The sequence below is a fragment of the Cotesia glomerata genome, linkage group LG9 (assembly GCF_020080835.1).
Source record: "Cotesia glomerata isolate CgM1 linkage group LG9, MPM_Cglom_v2.3, whole genome shotgun sequence".
NCBI classification, from domain to species: Eukaryota; Metazoa; Arthropoda; class Insecta; order Hymenoptera; family Braconidae; genus Cotesia; species Cotesia glomerata.
Genome location: NC_058166.1, coordinates 13,151,530 through 13,174,303, shown reverse-complemented (window position 1 = coordinate 13,174,303; position 22,774 = coordinate 13,151,530). Strand labels below are relative to the sequence as shown.

General features: G+C 30.9%; 2 protein-coding genes across 2 annotated transcripts; one reads left to right on the top strand and one right to left on the bottom strand.

Moving 5' to 3' along the window:
- Positions 1-65: 65 nt before the first annotated feature.
- LOC123272259 lies at positions 66-14,146 on the bottom strand. The gene is made up of 18 exons (XM_044738956.1): positions 13,983-14,146; positions 13,581-13,906; positions 13,230-13,356; positions 12,945-13,159; positions 10,346-10,436; positions 9,950-10,257; positions 7,208-7,524; positions 6,848-7,140; positions 6,585-6,779; positions 6,297-6,473; positions 4,969-5,168; positions 4,621-4,747; positions 4,320-4,534; positions 1,338-1,428; positions 1,010-1,265; positions 658-950; positions 394-588; positions 66-282 (listed from the first exon to the last, which is right to left on the bottom strand). Exons 2-18 carry the CDS (start codon positions 13,746-13,748, stop codon positions 104-106), a joined length of 3,447 nt encoding a protein of 1,148 aa, XP_044594891.1. The 5' UTR covers positions 13,749-13,906; positions 13,983-14,146; the 3' UTR covers positions 66-103.
- A 72-nt stretch (positions 14,147-14,218) lies between these two features.
- On the top strand, positions 14,219-22,726 carry LOC123271254 (monocarboxylate transporter 12). The gene is made up of 10 exons (XM_044737529.1): positions 14,219-14,768; positions 14,840-14,971; positions 16,852-16,978; positions 17,057-17,200; positions 17,270-17,397; positions 19,580-19,708; positions 19,768-20,023; positions 20,108-20,263; positions 21,271-21,462; positions 22,503-22,726. Exons 2-10 carry the CDS (start codon positions 14,879-14,881, stop codon positions 22,649-22,651), a joined length of 1,374 nt encoding a protein of 457 aa, XP_044593464.1. The 5' UTR covers positions 14,219-14,768; positions 14,840-14,878; the 3' UTR covers positions 22,652-22,726.
- The last annotated feature ends 48 nt before the right edge of the window (positions 22,727-22,774 follow it).

The following is a 22,774-nucleotide window of genomic DNA, read 5'->3' as shown; positions in this document are numbered from 1 at the left end:
TATTGCAATACAGCCCATGTACTACTCATAAGATATTTTTAAATAAAAATAAAGACCAAAGAAAATATTACAAAAATTATCAACTATTTTAATGTACATCCGATTAAGCTATCACATGATTGTCGGCATTTATGTTGCCGGTAGTATTAACAACTTTGTTTCTTCTTTTCTGCCGATAGTCCACCAGAAACTCCAACGCCCAGGGTACGATGAATGCGCAATTTAGCCCTACTAGAACGAGTTGTCCCACCTGGAAGCTGTCCGTTGCGTCTTTGATTATTCCTACGGACACCAATAATAAATTAGCCGATAAAGTGTTGTTTTTTTGTAAACTACATTTTTAATTGATTTTTCGGGGTCGATTAAGCGCTGAAATAAGTTTGTTTTTATTACCAACTAGTGGCCCAATAACGATCATAATAATTCCACTGATCAGAGCGAAAATTCCGTAGCAAGCCGCGTACATTTCAACGGGGTGATTTTCCACGACTACCAGCGGCTGCGGGACTATCAAAAATGTCCTTACGATTCCCATTGCCGCTGTGCAGATATATATCCCCATTAATGTGCTCTCGAAGTAGAGGTAAGCTGAAAAATAGATAATTAGTACCTGAAATCCTAAACTAGTTTCCTGACGATTTAAAGTGAAGTTGGTACCAAATCTGGCGAAGCCCATCACAATCATCGCCCCGAAGAAAACAAATCTAGCCCGACAATTTACTACCATAGTGAAGAGCAGGTAGAAAATCCTTGAGCCCAATTCTGCAGCAGCGGTTATGCTTATCGTACCAGCCGTTTCTGTGTTTGTGTACCCATCTTCCAGCATCGCCAGAGGAACTAGAGAAACGAATGTCGAGTCAGCTACAAAGACAAACGAAATTCCTAGGGTCATTATCATGAACCTCCTGTCTTTCAGAAGCGATAAGTCGAACAAGTCCGACAACTTGTGCCTGCAATAAAAAATTTCTCAATTTTTTTTTTAACTAAAATTATCAACAAAAATATTCACCATAAAGAGGAGTCTTCTTGACTGGTTACAGACTTCCTTTTAATGACAATTTTCTTCCCTTCAATTTTTTCATTACTATCCTCAGAATTGAGCGAAAGAAGAGGCTCCTGAACGGGACTGTCTTTGGAACTACCTTTCAATTTTCGTCTCTCCTCCAGAACTTCTTTTGGATCTCTCAGGTGCCACTCCACCGGGTGCAACAACATCATCCCCGGAATTGTGTTCAGACTGAGAGCAGCAATCAACGACACCATTCCTTTTAATTCACGCACCTTCGATCATTTCATTTTGAGTTTGAGAAAAAAGAAAATTATGTTGAGTTACTCACCTCGAAATCCGTAAATTTCCATCAGCGCATCGATTATCATCGGATATACTATTCCTCCTATGCCGATCAGTACTTGGGTCCCACTTACTACCTGTATTAGAAATTATTGTCTTTAATTTTTATGTTAAATGTTGTTAATTTTTGGGGTTTTGATGATTCAATCGAAATCCATTATTAAAAAGTTGATGTGACGTTTTCATTGTTATAGTTTTTCGTTGCTATAGTAACCACTTTGGCAACGGTTAAATATTAATGAATCGAATTTGTAAAAATATTGATTAATGAAATAAAATTGTCGATAATAAATATTTTGACAGAAGCGCGCTCGATTTTCTAGTATATGGGTGATTCTCTGTAAGGACGTCCTAAATCTGTACAAAATTGTCCGACCAAATTATTTTTGATTTTATTAGAAAAAAAATTAACAAGGACTATAAAACTATCAGCTTAATTATAATAAATAAACAGCCGAATTAATTTTTGCTTTTTCGATATTTGTGCATCTTTTGCCATATAACATAACAGGGGACTGCTTGCCAGGGGACTGTTTTTTTTTATCAAATTGAGAAAAATCAAGCAAACTATTTCAATGCATTCAACTTTTCGACTTCTCAATTAATGTTTACATTAATTAGAATAATATTAAGACTTATGGATCCAATTTTATAAATAAAAATAGCTGCCAGGGGACTGAGTTTTGAAGTGGCCCAGACACATATTTCCAGCACAAACGGTGCTTTGACACTAAATAAAACTGGCGATAAAGCGCTAACAGCCCTATGGTTATTAACTCAAGGCTAATTAGATCTTTATAAACCTGACAAAAGGTAAAATAACACGCTGGATTTTTTTTTTGGCTTTGAACTTCTGGCAGGGGACTGATCTTAAAATGCCTGGCACAAACTTTGGTTAATGAATTTAATGAAACAAATTAATTTTCAGTACTTTTTATTGAAGAAGATTGTTAGTTAACTAATTAAGATTATAAACATTATGGACCAAATTATATATTATTGACGAATAACTTAAAATTTAATCATAAAGTTTTAATTTTGGGAATGGGACAGCCCAGGGGACTGACATTTCGGTGGTTTACGAATTTATAGCAAAAAAAACAAAATTTATTTCATTTTAGTTTTCAATGCTCCAAATAGAAATGTTTTTTTACTTTCGTAATAAATTTTTTTAGTAACAAAATAACAATTTTTCTAATAAAAAAATGCCTGGGACAGAAAAAAAAATCCTTACAGAGAATCACCCATATGAAAAAATTTATGTGCGTACTCGAATAAAAGGTTTCAATGAGCGTAACATCAGGATGAGCTTATATCTCTAAAAATGTCAATAATTAAGATATGACGTTGTATTTTGTCCACTGATGATATTTTTAACGATATAAGCTCATTCTGGTGTTACACTAATGGAGACCTTTCATTCGAATCCGCACATGAATTTTTTCATATATCTTAAATATATATATGATACTTCTCATATTTGTGAAATATACAAAATATAAAAAAATTTTCGTGTGGGTATTCAAATAAAAGGTCTCGATAAGTGTAACACCAGGCTGAGCTAATATTGTTAAAAATATCATTAGTGGACAAAATACGTCATTTTTTAATTATTGATAGTTTCCAAGATATAAGTTCATCCTGATGTTACGCTTATCGAGACCTTTTATTTGAGTACGCACATGATGATTTCATATATTTCATATTTATGATATTTCTCGTATTTGTGAAATATAAAAAATATAAAAAAAATTCGTGTGGGTATTCAAATGAAAGGTCTCGATATGTGTAACTCCAGAATGAGCTTATATCGTTAAAAATATCATCAGTAAACAAAATACAACGTCATTTCTTAATTATTGACATTTTTCAAGATATAAGCTCATTCTGATGTTACGCTTATCGAGACCTTTTATTTGAGTACGCACATGATATTTTCATATATTTTATATTTATGATATTTCTCATACTTGTGAAATATAAAAAATATATAAAAAATTCGTGTGGGTATTCAAATGAAAGGTCTCGATAAGTGTAACACCAAGATGAGCTTATATTGTTAAAAATACTATAAGCGGACAAAATACGACCGCGACTATATATTGTTAGTTTTTAGTTTGAAGTTACCTTTAATTTTAAAGCCGAAAAACAACAATAAAAAAAAAAATTGATATTTTTTTGAAAATTTCAATAAAAGAAATATTATTAAATAATGAAAAGATTATTTTAAATAATAAATAAAAATAATCTTGAATAAAATTTTTAACTAAAAAAAAAATCCTAATCTGTAATTTTTTTCACTCACATAAAATTTACTAAAATTAAATTTCTTATCGTTTAATTATCTTTAAATTCTTTCAACATGTACAAGCAAAAGTGTAATAGTAATTAAACTAACTGGTAAGTTAACATTCTTATCTGTGAGGTCACAAGCACTATCATAAATCCAGTTTGTATTAAAATTTTCTCGATGATTTGCTCATAAATCATTGACTATCAAGTGTTCAGGTTATATCTAGACAGCATTGAAAGATAAAATTTGAAAATTAACTTCGTTAGTGCTGATAAAATTTATAAAATTAACACCGTATATATTTCATAAAGAGTAATCTGTTAATTATTATTATCAAAAAGATTCTTTCGAATCAAATAAATAAAATCACTGTTACGCTGTCAGTACACAAAGTAAGATGAATCACGCGCGATCATACATACAATTTACAGACTATTAATTCTGACCTAGTGTCCTAATTTTTCGCGAGTAACTTCTCCTTCCGAAGCTATTACTTTTAAAATAAACTCATCATTCAATTGCATACAATGATTTTATTCGTAAAGCCCAAACATAAAAGAAGAATTTCTTCTCCTTGAGAAGAAATAAGCTTTTACTTTAGGAAAATTTAATGATATATTTTAGGATATATATTTTCCATAAACAATGCGAAGCTCATAAAAATTATCTAAATACCTTGGCCCGGTTCTTAACAAAATACGCGTTGAGATTCGCACTGAGGATAGTGTCCATTAATCCAGCGCCAGTTCCTTGGATGAAGAAAATAATTCCCAGCTGATAAACATGTGTGGCGAACGCACACGACAAATTAGGGAGCACACAGAGAAGGGCCGCGGTGACGCTGACCAATCTTAAGGAATATTTCTTCAGCAGCGCGTTGGTCATAACACCTAAAGAAAAAAAAAACAATAGGTGCATTGTCTCAATAAATTCCAAAGATAAGACTTATATAACTGGGAAAAGAAAAAATGTCAACCTGCCAGCGAAAAACTTATCATATAAACGGAAGTTAGGATCGTCATCGCGGATCCTGACTGTCCTGTCGCTTCGAAGAAGTCCCCGAAGACTATCGAGAAGGAATTCCCCGGGACGAACGCCGTCACCTGTAATTAATTATTTAATGACACACTCAGCTGCTTAACATTTAACATAATTATAATAACTGGTAGCAATCCGCTCCTGCATAAATTCCTTATCAATTTATCAACCGGTCTAGATAATTATCTTAAATTATCTCTTGCATTAAATATCGACGGATCGCCTTCGACAGCCGACGAACCGGTGAATTTTAAAAGTCAACAATAAATAGTTGGTGCGTACTTACGTAAACAATAATCATAGCGAGGGCGCTCATCCACCCCCATCCGCCATCCGGCGCCAAATCTTCCAGCGTAAGTTCTTCATTTTGGTCACTAAAATAATTGGTTACTTCTTTGGAAGTAATCTTTGAGTTTTTTCGGTCCTCGGCACTCGGTCTATCACAGTCACTCATTGTTAACAACAAACTGACACTTTTAACGGTGATTTAATGCCGGCTTGGAGATAATTAAATACTCGTGGAAATTTGAAGACAACAACTGTGATAAGAAGATAAATTCAGCCGCTACTCGGATGTAGAGATCGCCATTGACTGAGACATTGATACTATCCTTGAAAATGCGAGATTGGCACGGCCACAGATGTCATCATATCAAACGCGCGTTGGTGCGATAATTATTGAGGGGGATCGTAAATATTGTAAGCACTAAAATTAATCCATTTTTTAAATTTAACAATAAATTTTAAAAGCTTTGATAATTAAAATACTATCAATATTTATAACTAGCATGCATGACTGGATGAATTTAACGCTTCTAGCTTGGTCTCATTTAAAATTCATAGTAGTATGAATTCATTATTCTTTTTATCTTTTTATTAAAGTTGACTTTGTAACACTTTATTACGGTTTTCATTGTACTCGTTGACTAGTTAATTGGTTAATTAATTAATTGTGTAGTTAGATAATAGAAAAATTGAATTGTTGCTTTTTTTAATTTGGTAAATTTGTTTGTATAGCAACTGGAGGTTAAATTTTGCCACGTGGAAGTACGGAAATTGTGCCGCCATACCAGATTCACCGCCTAGAGGAGTATTATCCAGACCCAAAAGTGTTTAACCCAGACAGATTTTTACCTGAGTATACTCAAAATCGGCATTACTATGCCTACGTACCTTTCAGTGCTGGCCTAAGGTAATTTTCATCCATTTTTCGCGTTTAAGTGGTTCAATCTAGTTCAAGATGGAAGTATTTGAATAAACCAACCTTAAAACTGAATAATTGCCGGTCATACGTCGGAAGAAAGTACGCGATGTTGAAATTAAAAGTTTTAATGTCAACAATAATCCGAAATTACCGGATCCACTCGAATTTGACGGAGAAAGATTTCAAACTGCAATTAGACATGATACTAAAGCGGACAGATGGCTTCAAAATTGAAATTGAGCCGAGAAATAAGTCGACCGCAACTGCATAATTATAACGCACTCATACTTTCATTCACTGTTCACTATTGCAATACAGCCCATGTACTACTCATAAGATATTTTTAAATAAAAATAAAGACCAAAGAAAATATTACAAAAATTATCAACTATTTAAATGTACATTCGATTAAGCTATCACGTGATTTTCGGCATTTATGTTGCCGGTAGTATTAACAACTCTGTTTCTTCTTTTCTGCCGAAAGTCCACCAGAAACTCCAACGCCCAGGGTACGATGAATGCGCAATTTAGCGCTACTAGAACGAGTTGTGCCACCTCGAAGCTGTTCGTTACGTCTTTGATTATTCCTACGGACACCAATAATAAATTAGCCGATAGAGTGTTGTTTTTTTGTAAGCTACAGTTTTAATTGATTTTTCGGGCTCGATTAAGAGCTGAGATAAGTTTGTTTTTATTACCGACTAGTGGCCCAATAACGACCATAACAATTCCATTGACTAGAGTAAAAATTCCATAGCAAGCCGCGTACATTTCAACGGGGTAATTTTCCACCACTACCAGCGGCTGCGGAACCATCATAAATGTCCTGACGATTCCTATTCCCGCTGTGCAGATGTATATCCCCATTAATGTGTTGCCGAAATAGAAGAAAGCTGAAAAATAGATAATTAGTACCTGAACCCTAAACTAGTTCCCTGATAATTTAAAGTGAACTTGGTACCTAATTTGGCGAAGCCCATTACGATCATTGCGAAGAAGAAAACAAATTTAGCTCGACAATTTACAAACAGAGTGAAGATCAAGTACAAAATTCTCGAAGCTAGTTCTGCAGCTGCGGCTACTGTTATTGTAACAGCAGCTTGAGAGTTTGTGTATCCATCATGCATCATCGCCAGAGGAACCAACGAAATGAATGTAAAGTCACTTACGAAGACAAACGAAATCCCAAAGCTCATTATCACGAAGGTCCGGTCTTTTAGGAGTGACAGTTCAAACAAATCAGATAATTGTTGCCTGTAAATATTTAAAAATTTTATAAATCCTTGAACTTCTTCATTTGCAATCAAGCATGAATGCATACCAAAAGTCAGGTTCTTCTTTTTGACTGATAATCGACTTCCTCTTGATGACCACATTTTTATTTTCATCGTGATGATCACTCTTGTTATGACCATTAATACTATGACCGACAGGTGTGTTTAATTCCTTCAGTTCATCAAGTGAAGCTTTAGTGATCAAATCCCGTCGATGTTGAGCTTCTACCAAGGCCCCGGTGATGTTTCCGATGCTGGAAGCCGGCAGCAAAGACAGACTATTCGCTAGCTGCATCTTCATCGAAATCGACTTGGACCTAGGTCTCATGTCGGGGTCGAGGTCCACACTGATTGCTTCTACTGTCTGAAAGAAGAAATGTTCAGAATAGTAGAAACAGATAAAATGTTTATTATATTACTTCAATGCTGATAAAAAATTAGGAAAACGGTTGACCCTAAAGGCCATCTCTGCAACTTCACGCTGATTCCGTTAATACATGGCCGTTTTTTTTGAGCTTTTCGAGCTCAAAAATACAATCTGTGTGTTGTTTCGAGCTCAAAATGATACCTTTTCAATGCTTTTGAGCTTTTGAGCTAAAAAATCTGACAGAAGTTTCATAGAACACTATTTTTTGAATTTTCAAACCGCAATAACTTTTGAATGAATGAACCGATTTTTACACGGTTGGCGGAATTCTACGCAGTTTTTAAGCCTCGTGAAGAATTTCTAAGTTTCAATTGGTCAAACTAAAAATTTCGGAGTAACTCCGAAAAAACACTTTTTTCGGTTTTCTTTCGTTCACGATATCTCTCGAACGAATCAACCGATTTTGACCGGATTGGAGGCGATCGACGTGGGTTTTCAAGGTTGAGAGCTGATTAGTTTTTGAAATCGATCGGTAGAGCCGTTTAAAAGATATTCCAAAAAAACTACTTCTGAAAAAATTTGTTTTCCTATTTTTTTTTTAGATTTCTCCAAATTTCTCAAAATCTATCGGTCCGAATCGGTTCAAATTTTTGGGAAATCTAAGTTTGGCGAAGCCCTTTCGAATGGCACCAACCGCGATGAAATAGGTTGAACCGTTCAAAAGTTATAAGAGGTTTACATACTTACACACACACACACACACACACACACACACACACACAGTCATAGTGACGCCCTCGCGGGAATAGTCAGGGAAGCTTCCTAGGAGCTCAAAACGTCGAGATCTGATGAAAACTCGTTTTTCGAAAAACGGGGTAAAACCAATAACTTCCCGATTTTTGAAAATTTTCAATTTTCTTAGCGGGAAGTTAAAAATTAACTTGATTTAAAAGAAGAAATCTTAAGCCAAAAAAATTACTTTAAAAAATTTGATTTATTTGAATCAAGAAAAAAAAATTTTTAAATAAAAAGTTGTTTTTAGCTCAAATAAATTTAACTTTATTACAGAATTTTTATGTTTAATCCAAGATAGTTAAATTTTTTTAAATTATTATTTTTAATAATAAAATGTGTGATTATGGTAGAAGTACCATTTTTGGCTACCTTAGCACCGTTTTTGGCCAGTTAACATTTGAATAAATTTATAAAAAAATTATAATATTATAACCATATTTTTGTTGAGTTTTAAAAAATTTATATTAAAACAAATTAAGTTCGTAATGGTTTATTAATATAAATTCATTTCTATCGTTTATTTAAACAATAAATGGCCATAAACGGTACAGTGGCCACAAACGGTACTTCTACCCTATCTATTGAATTTAGATACTTAATGCGTTATATTTCTTCTGGTTATTTCAATCTGATTAAATTTAATCATTTCTTTATTTTATTAAAATTAATTAATATTCATAAAAAGTTTGGAAAATCCAAAAGTGCACGCCTTATGATCTTATTTTCCACAATAAAATTGATTAAAATAAAATCCAAAAAACAAAATAATAAAAAACAGAAAACTCTACTATGGCTTAATCGCGCCATAATTCTAAGGTGAGGAAAAAAATACTATAATAAAATGTACATGAAGATAGACAAATATACAGTCGTATTTTAGTTTTTTATAAATAATAATTCAACGACAGTGAATTGAACGCTCATATTCATTGAGAAAGTCCGCAGTGTGTTACTTTAGATGATAAAAAAAAATTATTTTGGTATGAAAATTTTTAGACCAATTTTCCTTGCCACATACACGGATCCATAAACACAGACACACAGAGGTCCAGGAAAGATTATTTTTAATGTTATTATTTACTATGTTAAGCAAAGTAATTGTTATTGAAATATATTTTATGCGCCTGACAGATTATTTGACTTGATATAGTTGCACTCATATTATCCTGTAAGTGCGATATAAGTAAAAAAAAAATTAATTTCAGTTTCGAGAAAACTGCTTTTTTGACATGTCGAGAATAGAGCACTACCTCAACGCTTCGCTTATGAGGCGTGCAATTAAGCTATTGAACAAAATGATTGAAAATAATTTCACGTGTTATACCCCCATAAGAAATACGATTTACATTATTTGATAGGATTAAAAATGATTAAAAAATTAATCATAAAATTATTTTGTCCAAACAGAGTTACTTATAAGTGTTTGAAAAATTTTTGTACACAGTTATATCACTGTCAAAATTACTTTACCTTTATAATTATTATATATTATATAATATATATATAATTTGCGATTTGGCCAATTGGCCTTGACTTAAATAAATTATCTATTTAAAAATGATCTTCTTGCTTTAAAAAATTTTCTTTTGAATCAAGTTAATTTTTTTTTTTATCAGCGAAGACTTACTTTGGAGTTGATAAAAAAAAGAGGTTCCTGACATCCAGGATTGTCCTTAATATTACACAAACTACTCCACCTAGTAGGCTCCATGAAATCTTGGGTGCAATGGATCGTCGACCGGCGGTCACTCGAACTAAGTATTTTAACTTTGTTGAGTGCAGAGTGGTTGCGTTCGGATTGGGGCTGCGGGCCCTTTAGTTGTCTTCTTTCTTCCAGCACCTCATTTGGGTCTCTCAGATGCCATTCTACCGGGTGCATCATCATCATTCCTGCTATCGCGTTCAGACTCAGTGCGCCGATTATCGCTGCTGTTCCTTTTTTTCAAAAAACATTTTTACCATCAATTTTTTTTTTTTCTTGGAAATTATTAAAATTTATCAATTACTTTTAGAAGAAACTCACCTCGAAATCCGTATATGTCCATCATTTTTTCAATTATCATCGGGTATACTATTCCTCCCAATCCAATTATCACTTGCGCTGCACTCATTACCTTCAATAAAATTTTTTATATAATTTTAAATCCTTTTTTTTTTTATTTACACCTCAATTTTTTTCAAAATTTGACGGAGTAAGAACTCGATTTTTAATTTATGACTTCTTTTGATTTTAAGAGGGTATTCTGGTTTAGAAATTTCAAAAAATTAATTTTTTTTATACTTTCAAAGCTTAACTCTTCCCGTTATATATAAATACATATATATGATGTGTATCATAAATACATATATATGATGAGGATCATTTTAATGTGAGTTTATAGAATATGCGAGAAAAAATTATTAGATAGCTCGGACTGGGATTCGAACCCAGAACCTTCCGAAGACATGTCGGCTACTCTACCATTTGAGCTATCCGGTCTATACTAAATTTCCTTTCGCTTATTTTATATACATTAAGCCACACCGTCCATCTTACGGCAAGCATTTTTACAAATATAAATAATGCTGTGAAGCGGGAAAGAATGTCTTTAGGAGTATTTTAGAAAATTCGAATCATTTTCGAAGATATGGCTGTTTTGCTGGCGCAGCCGGAACTAATCTGCGAGAAACTTTACGCGAAGCTGTAATCGTGTTTTTCTTGAAACTGTCTTTTTTAAAACAATACCCACGATTTCTCAAGTTCTACTGAACCGAATTACTTGAAATTTGATGTAAGTATTCTTTATAGACTTCTCTGAAATTTGCGGATGAGAATAGTTCATGTGATAATGTTTATTATTTTTAAAAAATTCGGAAAACTCAAGAAAAGTGGTGCAAAAATTAATTTTTAACTTCCCGCTAAGAAACTGGAAAATTTTCTAATAAAGGGAAGTTATTGATTTCGATCCGATTTTCGGAAGTCGAGTTTTCATCGGATCTCCACGTTTTGAGGTCCTAGGAAGCCATTCTGACTACGGAAGCCGGGTTGACTCATTGGTGACTGGTAGACTAGTGGCACCGCACACGGGCACGCGTGCACATGTTGGAAGTGCCCGTGTGCGGTGCCACTAGTCTACCAGTCACCAATGAGCCAACCCGGCTTCCGTATCTGACTATTCCCGCCAAGATGTCTGGCCGTGTGTGTGTGTGTGTATGTGTAAATAAATTTTTGTGGTATGGTTTCTTAAAAACGAATTAACCGATAGAACTCTACGACACGTCGTTCGAAAGGATTTGCCAAAAATTAGATCTGATTAGATTTGAGAGATAATCCATCGAGCCATTCCGAAGAAATTAAAAAAAAAATTTGAATTTTTATGTTTTTTTAAAATAACTTTAAAGCGTGCGAAAAAATCATAATAAAACCATGCATATAGTTGTTTAAAAATTCACAAAATTTTATTTTTCGGTATTTTTTTAAGATATCTTCCAGATTTCTTAACCAATCAATATAAACCTCGAAGAGCTTAAAAAGCTCAAATATTAACCAAAAAACACATTTTAAGGCGCTTCAAATTCATACTTAGTGGGAAGTACTGGGGTTGGCCTGCGCGGTCAACCGATTTCCAGATTTTTTTTTTAGGCAGTTGCCATTTTCTAAAAAAATTTTTTTTCAACTTTTATTTCATTACAACGGTAGCGGCATGACTCTAAATTAATAATCTTTTTTTTCCCAGATTGCTAGGAGAGTTGGAATCGTGGGTATGGTCACGTGCCAATTTTTTGAAACCCTCCACTTCATCAACTACTAACTTTTTGAATTTTGAATTATTTCACTTTTTTTTTATGTATTATTTAAATATTAATAAATATCTTATAAAAAAAAATGAATAGTAAAAATATTGATTCCCTTTTTTTTACGACGCTTCAAAAATTACCTTAAATTCAAGCTTCTAGACCAGAATACACCCTTAAAAATCATCTACTGATTAAAAAAATAATAATAATTTATTAACAAGAAAATTATTTTGAGGAAGACTAGTCGTGGTTTTAAGAATTTTTTAGGTTTGCAAATCTGATTAAAAACTTTGAATATCTCATCGGTAACAAAGATTTTATTTAAAACTACGTCACTTTAAATGAAAATAATTAAATTCTTCAATTAAAAGTTCTCTAGTTAAAAATAACTTCATTTCTTTTTTTAAGAAAAATCTAGCCACAATGAATTACAGTTAAATTTTGTAAAATTGTGAAAATTTGGATAACAATTATTATTATTATTATTATTCTGTAAAAGTTTCCGGATTTCTTTTTTAAAAAAAATTGCACTTTTCAAATTAAAAATTCAAAACTCGACAAAAGTTTTTTTTTTTTTTTTAATGATCCGAAACTCTCTCAAACTTTTATTTTTATATTAAATCATTCAAGAAAAAAAAGTTATAAACTAAAAGAAAAAAAAATTATAAACAATAAAGTTATATATCGAATGTTTAAATTTCTTCCTTAATTAATTAATAGATTATTTTAAAAAGTGTTAATCTTTGTAAATGGATCATCAATAAAGATTAAACATCTTTCATATCAGAATAACAAAGGAAAATTTTCAATAGTGACTTAGAGGTTCAATAGACTCCCCAAAGTACCTTTGCCCGTTTCTTAACAAAAAACGCGTTGAAACTGGCGCTGCTGATGGTATTCATCAGCCCGGCGCCGATTCCTTGAATGAAGAAAATAACCGCGAGTTCATAAACATGCGTAACAAACGCGGACCAAATGTTAGGTATCGCAAAGAGCAGCGCCGCGCTGACGCTGACCAATCTCAAGGAGTATTTCTTCAAGAGTGCATTTGTCACAACACCTGAAAACAAACACCCAATAAGTAAATTCAAAGATAAGACTTAAATAACTCAGCGACAAAAATTGTTTACCTGATAGCGAAAAACTTATCATAAAAACGGAGTTGAGGAGCGTCATCGCGGATCCTGATTGGCCTTTCTCCTCGAAGAAGGCCCCGAAGACTATTGCGAAGGAAGCTCCCGCGCAGAATGTCGTCACCTGTAATTAATTATTTAATGACACACCCAGCTGCTTAACATTTAACATAATTATAATAACTGGTAGCAATCCATTCCTGCATAAAATCCTTATCAATTTATCAACCGGTCTAGATAATTATCTTAAATTATCTCTGTTTGCATTAAATATCGACGGATCGCCTTCGACAGCCGACGAACCGGTAAATTTTAAAAGTCAACAATAAATAGTTGGTGCGTACTTACGAAAACAATAATCATAGCGAGGGCAATCATCCACCCCCATCCGCCATCCGGCGCCAAATCTTCCAGCGTAAGTTCTTTATTTTGGTCACTAAAATAATTGGTTACTTCTTTGGAAGTAATCTTTGAGTTTTTTCGGTCCTCGGCACTCGGTTTATCACAGTCACTCATTGTTAACAACAAACTGACACTTTTAGCGGTGATTTACTGCCGGCTTGAAGATAATTAAATGCTCGTGGAAATTTGAAGACAACAACTGTGATAAGAAGATAAATTCAGCCGCTACTCGGATGTAGAGATCGACATCGACTGAGAGATTGATTCTATCTCTGTAAATAATGCGACATTGTAACAGCACCTAACACTAGATTTTATAAATATAAATAAAGAACGCGCTTATCTTACGATATTATTTTGGATGTCATATCGCACGTGTCGCCTTGTCATTCTAATTATTGTTGTAAATTATATTTTATTATTATATTACACTTCAAATACGGAAAATTAATATTTAAGCTCTATAAATATTTATTAGTTCAATGCAACTGTAATTTTAACTAAACATGACTTGGAACATTTTAATTAAAACTCTTGATCTTTTAAGTTTTAGTCTTAAGTAGTTTTTTTTTCTTTTGTTATTATTGTTAATTAATTATTATTTATTTTTCTTTTCTTTTCTTCCATTAGACAGAAATAGACTAATAACCAGATTGGGTCCAGACTATTTTCAGTCGAAATATTATTTCGTAACAGACAAATTTTATCTTCACTTCCAATTAATTACTTACAAAGATAATGGTAATAATAACATAAATAAAACAATCAAAGAATTATTTTTTAATGTTGCATAATTTATAGCCGTGGAAAATAACCGCGGTTGGTCTCTAGTTGTTGACTCGAAGATTTGGTTTTGTATTTATTGTATTTTTAACAAGTATACCTCTGTTACATTATTGTTAATTACTGAAGAATCAAACTGAGACTGAAGTTGAGTTTTTTTCGAGGCGTACCTGTTTTTGTTTTTCGATTTAATATTAAAAACGAAGGTTGTGTATGTTAATTAAGTTATTGATTTAAAAAAGATAATGAGATACGTTATCTGCTAACTATTTGAGAAAAATAAAAAGATAAGTGTCGAAAGAGTGTAAGTGTTCGACGTTTTCAGTGTTGGGTTTAGGCGTGAGTTTGAAGGTAGAATTTTTTTATTAATAGTTATCTTAATCATCATTATATTAATAATAATAAAAATTATTGTTATAAAGATAGTAATAGAAAGGAAAAATTATAAAGGGAAATTTAAAATGTCGAAGAAGAGTCAGGAAAATGGTGATCGGCCTAAAGCGCCTGATGGTGGCTGGGGATGGTTTGCTTGTCTTGGCAGCAGTTTTATTACGGTAATTTTTTTTATTACTTAATTATTAAGTAATATAAAATTATAACTTTTTTTATTTTTGCACACATTACATAACCTTTTTTTATTCATTCAGAAAATTTTTTATACTGACAATTAATTAATTAATTATGAAACTGAATTTAGAACACATGTGATAATTTTTTTTTTATTTTTATTAAAAACGAATCATAAAAAATTATTAATGTTTTATTATTTAAGTAATATCAAAATAAAATTTTTTTATTTCCTGCAAATTTTATAACTTTATTTTTAACCTTAAAAAATATATTTTAAATCCATTTAGAATTTTTTACTACTACCCGTGTAAAAAAAAAATTTCCTGAAAAGTTCCGGAATAGTTCCTAGTCCGGAACGTTCCTATGATAAGACAATCCGGAACATCCCCGGAATACTTCTGCAATGTTCTCGAAATAGTTCTGGAACATCCGTGGAACACTTCTGGAACATTTCCGAAAAATCTCCGGCAGATTTATAGAACATCGCTGGAATACTTCCAGAATAAATTAGAAATACTTCCGGAACATCTCCGGTACACTCCTGGAATATTCCCGAAATACTTCTGGAACAAATCGGGAATAGTTACAAAATATATCGGGAATACATCGGGGATATGTTTAAAATATTCCTGGAAAAATCCTCGAATACTTCTGAAACATTTCCGGTAAACGTTTGGATTATGTTCCGGAAGTATTCCTAATTTATTCTCGAAGTATTCCAGCGATGTTTTATAAGTCTGTCGGAGATTTTCCGGAAATGTTCCGGAAGTGTTCCATGAATGATCCAGAACTATTTCGAGAACATTGCAAAAGTATTCCGGGGATGTTCCGGATTGTCTTATCATAGGAACGTTCCGGACCAGGAACTATTCCGGAAACTTTTTTTTTACACGGGTAGCAATTAATTATGAAACTGAAATCAGAAGACATGTGACCATTTTTTTTTATTTTTTTAAAAAACCAATCATAAAAAATTAGTAATTATTTTTTTTATTATTTAAGTAATATAAATTAAAATTTTTTATTTTTATGCAACTTTTATAACTTTACTTACAACCTTAAAGAAAATTTATTTTAAATTCATTTAGAAATTTTTAGTACTAACAATTAATTATGAAACTAAAATCAGAAGACATGTGACAATTTTTATTATTTTTATTACAAATCAATCATAAAAAAAAAAATATCTTAAAAAGTAAGTAATTTTTTTTTAATATCTAGATGTGAAATTTTTTTATAAAAATTTTTACATAGTAAAAAAAATTATAAAAAAAATTATTACATATGTACTTTGTTGATTGTTACTTAATTGTTTATTCAGAGTTTAAAAAATTTGTGTTAAGATCACATTCAATATTTACTTTAATTTATTTATTATGAAATTATAATATATTACATTATATTTAACAGAGTTTTATCGGCTTTATACTGTCTGAAAAAATTAATCTCAAAAATTTCATGAACAAGTTTGAAACTACTTACATAACTTTGTAAATTTTTTAATTTTAATTTCTAGTTTACATTTACCGTTATCAATTTTGCTTTCTCAAAAAATCTTTTTTTTCAATTTCATTTAATAATTTATCATAAAAATGTTTAAAAAAATTTCAATTACTTCTAAAACTTTCAATGTAAATTTTTTTGTTGCAAAAATTTTTCTAAATGAAAAATCAAAATTAAAAAAAAACAATTTCTTTATTGCAAAAATTTATTTTAATGAAAAATTGACATTTAAAAAAAAATTATTCTATTTTTAATGAAATTTAAAAAAAATGTGATTGTCAAAAAAAAATTCTAAATAACAAAAAAATTATTACTATTAATTTTATTTTATAAATAATTAAATCATTAATCTGAATTTTAGTTGTCACTAAGATCGCTGGAGCCATCCTTTGGGTTGATCTTCCATGATCTACTGACAGATTTAAAAATCGACTCAACAAGGATGTCGACATTCCCAAGTGTTTTCGATGCATGTTCAAATTTCTCAGGTACTCAAAATTATTAAAAAAAAACTTTAATTTTTTTTACAATTATAAATACTAAAAAATAATTTGTTATTTTTCCAGGAATATTAGTCGGACCACTGCTGAATAAATTTTCCTACAGAAAAGTTGCAGTTTTTGGATCCTTGCTATGTTGCACTGGACTGACACTCACAGCGTTTGCAAAGAGCGCCACGCATATTATTTTAACCTACAGTATTTTAAACGGTAAATATTTAAAATTTAAAAAAGTAATTACTACCGATTAATTACATTTATAACTACTATTAATTTCAGGTATCGGCAACGGTTTAGCACTAGCTTCAGCTTTCATAGCATTAAACACATACTTTGATAAAAAACGCGGCCAGGCTGTCAGTTACTCATCAGCGGGCACTGCAATTGCAATGATGATTGTCCCCCAGGTAATTTAAAATAAAAAGCGCCATTCGGCCAATCCTGACATGGATAGCTAGATTTATTTAACGAATATGAAATAGTTGATAATAAAGATGAAAGTATTTTTCAAATTTTCAAAGCCACGAAAGAAATTAAAAAAAAATTCAAAAATCAACGAATTGTAGTAGCTTAAATTAAAGATAATTATATAAATTTGACGAGTAATTTAATAGATTTTAGCTTTTTTATGCGGCTGACACGATGTAAGACGATAAAAGCCAAAAACATGTTTATTAATGAACTAGCTGTTACTCGTCCGCTCCGCTGGGCGCATTATAGAATTTCATTTTTAGATCTAGACTTGAAATTTAATTAAAGTATTGTTTTGACATGCACAAATTCCCAATTCTATCGAATTGGCATGCACCTTACAGTAAAAAAATTTACACCTACAATAAAAAAATTTTCGTCAAATTTAACACAAATATTTGTGTTACTGACTGTTTTTACACAAACTAATGTTAATTCTACATTCTAGTGTGTTAAATCAACATATGAGAATGTAAAATTCTACACACTAGAGTGTAATTTGCTACACAAAAATTTTTACACTTTACACATTGATGAAAAATTTTTTACTGTGCAATAATTTTTATCGTCATTGTGCATCATAATAATTTTTTTTTCACATCTAAAATTGTTTTTTCTGAATTTTTAAGTTCTCACTACAAATAAATGATTTAAAAAAAAAAAGTCGGGAAGTCATTGGTTCCATGCCACTTTTCGAAAATCAAGTTCTAATCTGATCTCCACATTTTTAAGGTCCTAGGAAGTAGCTCTTAATATTCCTACGAGGATTTCTATCAGGGTGTGTGTGTGTGTGTGTGCGTGTGTGTGTGGATGTATGTAAACCTCTCATAACTTTTGAATAGCTTGACCGATTTGATCGCGGTTGGTGCCATTCGAAAGGGCTTGACCAAACTTAAATTTTAAATATATTTTGGAACGATTCGGACCGGTAGATTTTGAGAAATCACCAAAAATTTACAAAAAAAAATTTTTTCAAAAGTGGTTTTTTTAGAATAACTTTTAAACGGCTTTACCGCTCAATTCCAAAAACTAATCAGCTCTTAACTTTAAAAAACCACGTCGATCGCTACCAGTCCGGTCAAAATCGGTTGATTCGTTTGTGAGTTATCGTTGACGAAAGAAAACCGAAAAAAGTGTTTTTTCGGAATTACTCCGAAATTTTTCGCTCTATCAATTTAAACTTGAAGATTCTATATGAAACTTGAAAAACTGCGTCGAATGCTACCAACCGCGTGAAAATCGGTTCATTCATTCAAAAGTTATTGCGATTTGAAAATTTAAAAAATAGTGTTTTATCAAAATTCTATCAAACTTTTGAGCTCAAAGAGCTCAAAAGCATACAAAAGCTATTTTTTGAGCTTGGAGAGCTCTAAATAATACACAAATTGTATTTATGAGCTCGAAGGGCTCAACAACGTCATAAGTGCAATTTCAAGCGTTTAGGTATAAAATTGGCGGGAAGTTGCAGGGATGGCCTTCAGGGTCAACCGTTTTCCTAATTTTTTTTTTTAATCGAAATAAAATTGCAAATGTCAATAAATAGGCCTTTTACCTTATATTTGACAGTAAAAATATTGTTTCGATAAAATTCACAAAACTAAAAGTTTTCAAATTCCCACAACTCTGAAATTGACTGGCTGATTATGCTCATCTTTGAACTTAACCTCCGTACTGATCCATAGAATAAGCTCACAAAGTTTCATAAAGATCGATGAAGAACTGTGAGCATAATCCTGCTGACATGGCGCATTATATCACATTGAGGCAATGCTATTTTTCGGCATAACTAGACAAAATAAAACATATGACTAAATTTCCTTTAAATTCTAACATGAGACCGGCTACAATAGTTAGATTTATAAATAAATCTACATAAAAAATTATAAATTTTAATTAAAAATTATGACATTTATGTAACAGTAACTTGATAATTTTTTAATTTTATTTAACAAATAAATTTGTTAAATAAAATTATTTTTAAAAAATTGCACTTTTAATTACTAAAAATTTTTACATGTCAATTTTTTTTGCTATATGATTTATTTGTTAAAAATATTTTTTTAATTATCAAATATCTGCTTAATTAATTTTAATTTAAAAATAAAATTTTTTAACAAGGCAAGTCACTTTTTACTTGGTCGCTACGGCTTCCAAGGCACCATGATGATAATCGGCGCCTGGACGATGCATTCTATTGTCGGAGCCTGTTTACTTCGGCCACTCAAATTTCCTAAAAAGATTATCGAAGTAAGTCAAAAATTTTCTAATAATAAATCTTTGATTTAATATTTATTTATTTCTTACAGACAGAAATGAAGAGCAAAGTTTCCGATGAAACAGAACTGCCGCTGATGGAAAAGACACTGAATGAATCTCCGAGTAAATTAGACTCAAAACCTGAAAACGAGTGTCTGAATTTTCTCAAATCATTTACGGACATATTTAACTTAGATTTACTTAAAAATTTTTCGTACTTAAATGTCATCTTCGGGCTGAGTCTCTTTGCCGTTTCTGAGGTTAACTTCAAGTTGGTTACGCCATTTTTTTTGCGTAACAGTATTGGTATTCCTTAATACAAATTTAAAACACATTATTATCTGAAATATAATAATAATAATAATTAACTAATTAATACTTTTTTAACAGGAATGACTGAAGGTGAAGTTGCGTTTTGTTTATCATTGACAGCATTTACCGACATCTTTTCGAGATTAATGCTACCGGTTATTTATGATAAGTTTGGGTTTAAAAAGCGACGTATTTTTTGGGTTAATGCGCTTTGCCTCGCAATTGGAAGATCTAGTAAATTTTTTATTATTATTATTTTTCTTCTTTTACATTGTTGATACTGAAATTAGCTGACGACTAGTGATATGAAATGACCGTCATTTCGAGTTTTGGTCACAAGACGGTCTGCTGACGGTCTTATGACTGACGGACTTTAATGACCGCCTTTTTCAAAGGTGAAATGACCGTCACACAGTTTTTGGCCAATGTCCGTCATTTCATGATCGTCAGATATTTTTTTGTCACAAATTTGGTCATTCACATTTAGCTAAATGAACTAGATAACAATTTGTGACCGTCACGGAATTTTCGTCACAAATTTCAGCTTGGTCACAAATTTGGTCAGTCACATCTAGCTAGATGATTCCTGGCGGTTTTTTTGAAAAAAAAAAAAGTTTTGCCATTTAGAAATTTAACTATTGAATTAGACAGTTGAATGAAAATTTTATGAATAAAAATTAAGAATCATTAAAATGAAACATCTTAATGTAGTTAACGCTTTACGTCTAGTATAGTTAGCGCTTTACTCCAAAATCAGAAGATATCGCCACAATTGTGACGGTCCGTCATTTATGAAACGGTCAGTAGACAGTCTTATGACCGTGACGTGACGGTCAAAAAAGGACCTGACGATCAGGCTCACATCACTACTGACGACTATCAATTTTTTAATTTTTCTAACGAATCAATTTCAATAAAAAATGTTAAATAATTTTGGTGGCAAATAAATTATAGCAAAAAACATTGACTTGTAAAAATTAAAAAAAAATTAAAAATGCGATTTTTTAAAAATAATTTTTTCGAACAAATTTGCTCATTAAAAAAAATAAAAAAATAGTCAAGTGACTACTAATTTTATTGTCATTCAATTTTCATATGTAGAATTTTTTAATAATAATTTCATTTTTATAAAATTCTAAAAAAATTTCTGTCAGTTAACTTCGGTGTCTTTATTGGAACGCATACTTGGTTCAAGTAACGACCGTGTCTCTAAAAATTATAAAATAAATTTCTGCTTGCAGTTTTTGCGGAACAAACAAAAGGAATGTGGTTGTTTGCAATCCTGTTAGTAAATGGATTTATTCGGGGAGCAGTCATCCAAAATTTGAATCTCTCTGTCTCAGAAACATGTTCTTTGAAAAGTTTACCTCACGCTTATGGATTTTTTATGGTGTTCAAAGGAGTATCTTCGCTTTTATTAAGTCCAATTGTTGGTAAGTAATTTTCGGCTATTTTTATGAAAATATAATTAGCAGACATCTGACAATTTAAAAAATTTTTCTTATTAAATGTGATACTGAAATTAGCAGACATCTGATGAATTTTAAAATTTTTATAACCATTCAAGTATTAGAAAAAAAAATTCGCACTTTTCATTTTTTTTAAATTTATACATATGGGTTTTTTTTTTGTTAAATATTTTTCATTATAATTTAATTGTTATAAAAATCTAAAAAATTGATAATATTAAAGTTAGCCGACATTTTTGATTTTTTAATTTTGTTTCATTCATTAAGGGGGATGGATACTGTGAAATTGGCTACTGTGAAAATGGCCACTGTGAAATTTCAAAATTCCCGAAAATCACCTATTTTTTCGATCGTCACAGTGGCCATCCCCCTTATTAGAACTAAAAAATATTTTTTTTTTAAATTGCACTTACAGTTTTTCAAATGAAATTTTTTTTCAATTTCTAGAATTGTTTTTATTGAAAAACTTATTACAAAAAAATTTCAATTGTAAAAAATTTGAAAAACTGCATGTGCAATTTAAAAAAAAAAATATTTTTTTAGTTTCAATTTAATAAATTAAGCAAAATCAAAAATGTCCGTTAACTTTATTATTGTCGACGTTTTTAATTTTTTTTCATTCATTAAATCAAAACTAAAAAGTAATTTTTTAAAATTGCACTTAGGGTTTTTCAAGTTTTGTACAAATGAAAATTTTTCTTTATTTTTTTATAATAATTTTTTCAATAAAAAGAAATTCTAAAAATTTTTAGATGTCGGCTAACAATTTTCGTAAAAATTTTTTAATATTTGTTAAATCCAATATCTTCATTAAAAAATTATCAAAAAAAAAAAAATAAAAAGAAAAATTTCACATGTAGAAGATTTGATAAACTATTAATACAATTTTTTAAAAATATTTTTTTAATTCTAGTTTAATTAATGAAATAAATTTTTTAATATCTGTTATTTTCAGTGTTATTACAGTTTGCAACTAAATGTTTAATTTATTTTTAAAATTTTAGGATACATCAGAGACTACAGTGGTAGTTACAGAATTTGCTTGCATGCGATGAACTTTTTGGTGGTGATATGCTTTATAAGCTGGAGTTTAGAATTTGGGTGGGCTGCTGTAAAAAGCAGAAGGATAGCAATGAAAATCAACCAGTTTTAGTTAGTTAATTTATTATTATTATGAATATAAATGAATTAGTTAATTGATCGATTGAATCTTAAAAATGATGTTTGTTTTGGTTTTATATTTTTGTTTTTAATCTAATTATTTAATAAATTATTT